This window comes from Rhea americana, unplaced genomic scaffold (assembly GCF_003343005.1).
Source record: "Rhea americana isolate MKP2758 unplaced genomic scaffold, rheAme1 scaffold_338, whole genome shotgun sequence".
In the NCBI taxonomy this organism is placed as follows: Eukaryota; Metazoa; Chordata; class Aves; order Rheiformes; family Rheidae; genus Rhea; species Rhea americana.
In genome coordinates this window covers 570,510-574,592 of record NW_028186466.1, presented here as the reverse complement: position 1 = coordinate 574,592, position 4,083 = coordinate 570,510, and the positions used below count along the sequence as shown (strand labels likewise).

The following is a 4,083-nucleotide window of genomic DNA, read 5'->3' as shown; positions in this document are numbered from 1 at the left end:
CTGTGGGAGCAAACAAGGAATAGTGAGAGACATTTATGGTATCTAGAGGCCAAAGCCAAAAAGCTCCTAGGAGCATCACCCAGGTACCACAGCAGGGCAACACTGGAAGCAGGTATAGTGTACCATGGGCAATCTACCACCAAAAGCTATTTTAGACAAAAAGACTCAAAATACAAAAGCTGGAAAGTTTGGTAATTTTTCAGTTGAGGGTTATGTGCTTTTGAACTAACCTAAAATTCTAGTTGCTACTCTAAGCAGTCACTGCAGAACTGCACAATAATTTTTAGCACAGCCTTTTTTTCCCCCTACTTGTAAACTTGAGCCCTTGACACTCTGCTCACTTGAAGAAACAAAGCACAAAGCCAGCCACTGAGAAAGATTCTACAAGCATGGTCAAGAGCTCAAGGCTCCATCACCTGTCACAGGACTGAGTGATGCCAGCACATAGCCTGATGCAGAGAAATGCTGCCAGGCTCCAGCCCAGTCTGGGTGTACCACAGCACCACTACCACAGTGGCATTGCTATGGCACTCAGTATGAAAGTTAGGGTACAGAATAAATTGCACAGCAGTAATATTAAGGATATAATTATAACCGCTTTTGTTTTGACAGCTGAAAGAAGGAATGCTTAGAAGTTTAACCTCCACTTACAGCTTCCCTAATATGCAGGCCACAAAGAGCTTCTTCCAGGTTTGTTTCCCTCCCCCGCCCCTCCATGCATCCCTCCTCTCCAGGCTTCTCTACAAATATGATGCTGATGTGCAAGTTTTTCCCCAGCTTTAAGGTACAACCCTGCTAATTTAACACATACCTGTGTTAGCAAGTTCAGCTTGGTAATAAACATTAAATACACAGTATGATTGTTAACAAGTGTAGTAAAACCTCCTCCCCCCACAAACATACAGTATGTCTTACTCTTTATTAAGTATCAAATTGTCTCCAACATAAATTACATCCAAATTACATGTTTCAAGAAAGTCAGATAGTTTATGTACAATATTTGTCTTGAGTCAGATACCTTTATCATTTTAAACTATAACATAAAAAGCAAACCTACATCAGTACCAAATAAAGCATTAAAAAGGTAACAAATATATAACTTTTTAGAAATGCTTTGAGAACGCTGAGGTTAATGATAAAGATTTTATAGTGCAGATGTTTTATTTTTTCCCCCTTCTTTAGACCATTTCTCTATTTTTGCGAATAGCACAGCAAAGAATCATGCTGAATATCATGCCGAATATCTGTAAATAAGAGCAAACTCATTAGAAATTGGAGGGCAAAAGCATATCCTCCTACCACCATAAGCAAAAGTAACTGCTCTTCCTGGCCCAAAGGCCATATATTATTTTATTTTGCAGTTCATCTTCCTAGTTCTCCTCTCACCCTCCCAAAACGACAACAGAAATCTACAGGCCATTTTCACCAACCCACTCTACCCTCTGTAGTCCAAAGTAGATCAGCTAGACACCACTCAATCTCCCAAGAAAGCTTTGGTCTTCTTTGCATATTGGCATTGATGTCACACTATAGCCCCATCTGCCCTCTAGGAGAGCCAATGAACTAGCTGAAGTTTTCTTACCAACACTTAATTTTTCTAGCAGTCTTCATTGTAAAAAACACAGGCAAGGATCCCCAAGAGATACTGGGATTAAGAAGTGGGCTGGTAACATGACCAGTAGATCTTAGCCCTACATCTGCAATTAACCACTGTTAAAATTACAAGGAGTCAGATCCTGATTCAAATTAAGAGCAGGCAGGTACAAGATGCACCCTCTGTGCTGCCTCAGGGTCTCACYGCACACACCCCGATCCTGTTGGTACCTGTCCCCAGTGGAATGGGTTCGCAGACTGCAGCATCAGGCACTGGGTTTAATAAGGACTTGCGCTTTCAGTAAGTACCCTTGGAAATACAGCTACTCTCCAAATCATCTGCAAACTCACCATTATTACAGCAATGCCAAGGCCAACTGCTCCAATCACATTCAATTTGGAATTAAAGACATCATCAATGGCTTCAGGGCATGACTGAAAAGAAACAGACTGCTCATTAGCATTTCAAACATATGCAAGACTTACTTGGGCTTGCTTACTCAAGCTCACTTTGCCAACTGATAATGTACATTTGACCAAGTCTGCCTGTAGGAGAGACTCACCATTTGAAAGTTGTTTTGAACTGGCCCTTATTTTCACATCTTCAAAAGGAGACAGGAAAATTATCTACCAGCTTCATTTGTATTGTAAGTTTAAATCCATTCTTTAAGCCTCTTAAATGCACATTGGCTACATCAGTATTCCTTCTCAATGCCTATAGCTAACCAGGTAACTCAGAACCAACAGTGGTAGCACCAGCACTGGCCTGATAGAAATGGCACTCAGTGTTTTAGGTGCAACATTGCTCACTCCTCCTCAAGACAGAGTTGAGGACACTCTTGACATTTTCAGCTGTTACTGTAATTTTGTGGACACCTAGTGAACATATGGTATATGGCAAAGGGAGAATTTAATCAAGCTGCATGCATAAGTGCTAGGCTGTATGCAGAGTTACAGTGGTACCAGTTTAAAGTTCTTTAGTTTTAATAGTATTTCATTACCCTGAGAAAAATGGTGCAGTCCTTTTGCCAGCAGAGATGCCTAATGGCCAAGAAAATGACTAGGAACTTATGCTGAGGTATGTAAGTCTAAGAGCTGGTAGAAGTCTGATCCCAACTCCTGTCCTACCATCCATACATCAGACCACTGTGAGCTGCTGCAAATCACCTTTTTCTTTATTTACTCCTTATTTAGTCTAGAAAGAAAGATCAGGTCTAAGATTATGGGAATGTATTAGCAGGGAATGGATGAGTTTAACTAAAATATCAATACAGTATTACTACTTACAAAAGCATATAGATCAGTGACCACATGATATCCTTTTAATCTTACAGTCTTCCTAGCTTTTTTCCAGTTTAGACTAGGCCAAATGCTTTGCAAGATAAAGTCAACAGAAGTTGTTTAAAAAAGAACACTTTAGTGGAATAAGAACAACTAAACCTGCACGTTRCCTCAATTATTTTCATGTAGTCCAACTGACAGCAGACAGATTGCACAATTAGGATTAAAGATACAATCTGAATACTGATTGACAATTTTTACCTGGTCAAGTACAAAGTCATCTACAGTGAAAGGAACAGCACAAGTAAGGATGTGAAATTTAAATCATTAATTGAAACTCTACATTATAAAAGTTTTAATTTTTATGTAAGTTACTGAAGGTGGCACATAACTAGCCAATAAACAGATATCACCAAAACAGATTTAAGAGAAGGGGAAAACCACTGAACAACCCATAAAACTAAAAAATCCTCTCTTGGAACATCATGTTAGGGCAGAAAACAGTAGCAAGAACTGCAGGAAAAGGGCAGTGAAGAACTATATAGCGTCTCTTGTATTTGTACAGGCACTTTAATGGCAATATTTCAACAGGAGAAAAAATGTTGGGGCACTGGCTTCACAGTTGCTTACTCACCTAAAAGGCCACCAATTCCTTACCTCCTTCCCTTTCAGGAGGGCAGATTTCCCACTAAAACTTCAGATCTGTTCTGCCCCCCATGCGCTCAATCTCCCTGTAGCCAAGGAGGAGGTGAAGGTTCTGGTATAGCACCACGGAAGGCAACTAGTGATGGAACTATAGCAGTAAGAACTGAAGCATGTTAGGTGAAATTTTGGCCTTAAAGTCTGTTATTCAACTCAATTTAATGACACAAGGACAGTACATTCTGCATGCTAATTCAGTATGCTGGTTTCCTGTTGATCCACAGTAACAATATGTGGATTCCCCACTACAGGGCTGATCATACAGACAGGTTGCTAGCTAACGTGATAGAGGAATTCTCCACAGACTGAGAGGGTACATTCAGGAGCACGTTTTTCACTCTACTCTTTCACATATGGATGTTATGCTGAGCTTTCAGGGAATTAAATCATGCTTTACCTTTACAGTAAATGACTCAAGTAAGCTCTTCTTAGGACAAGTGTCCATAAACTGCTGCTCAAGACCTCCTGTAATACCACAGCAGTTCAGCTACAAGAGAAAAAACATTA

General features: G+C 40.1%; 1 protein-coding gene across 1 annotated transcript in view; it reads right to left on the bottom strand.

Annotated features, from left to right (window-relative positions):
* Nucleotides 1-900: 900 nt before the first annotated feature.
* Nucleotides 901-4,083, bottom strand: part of CD9 (CD9 molecule) — a 21,069-nt gene continuing 17,886 nt past the window's right edge. Inside the window, exons 6-8 of the mRNA XM_085311283.1 lie at nt 3,974-4,063; nt 1,945-2,028; nt 901-1,244 (exon numbers count right to left, since the gene is read on the bottom strand). Of these exons, the coding sequence (XP_085167409.1) occupies nt 1,179-1,244; nt 1,945-2,028; nt 3,974-4,063 (240 nt within the window). The 3' untranslated portion in view covers nt 901-1,178. The remainder of the gene's footprint in view (nt 1,245-1,944; nt 2,029-3,973; nt 4,064-4,083) is intronic.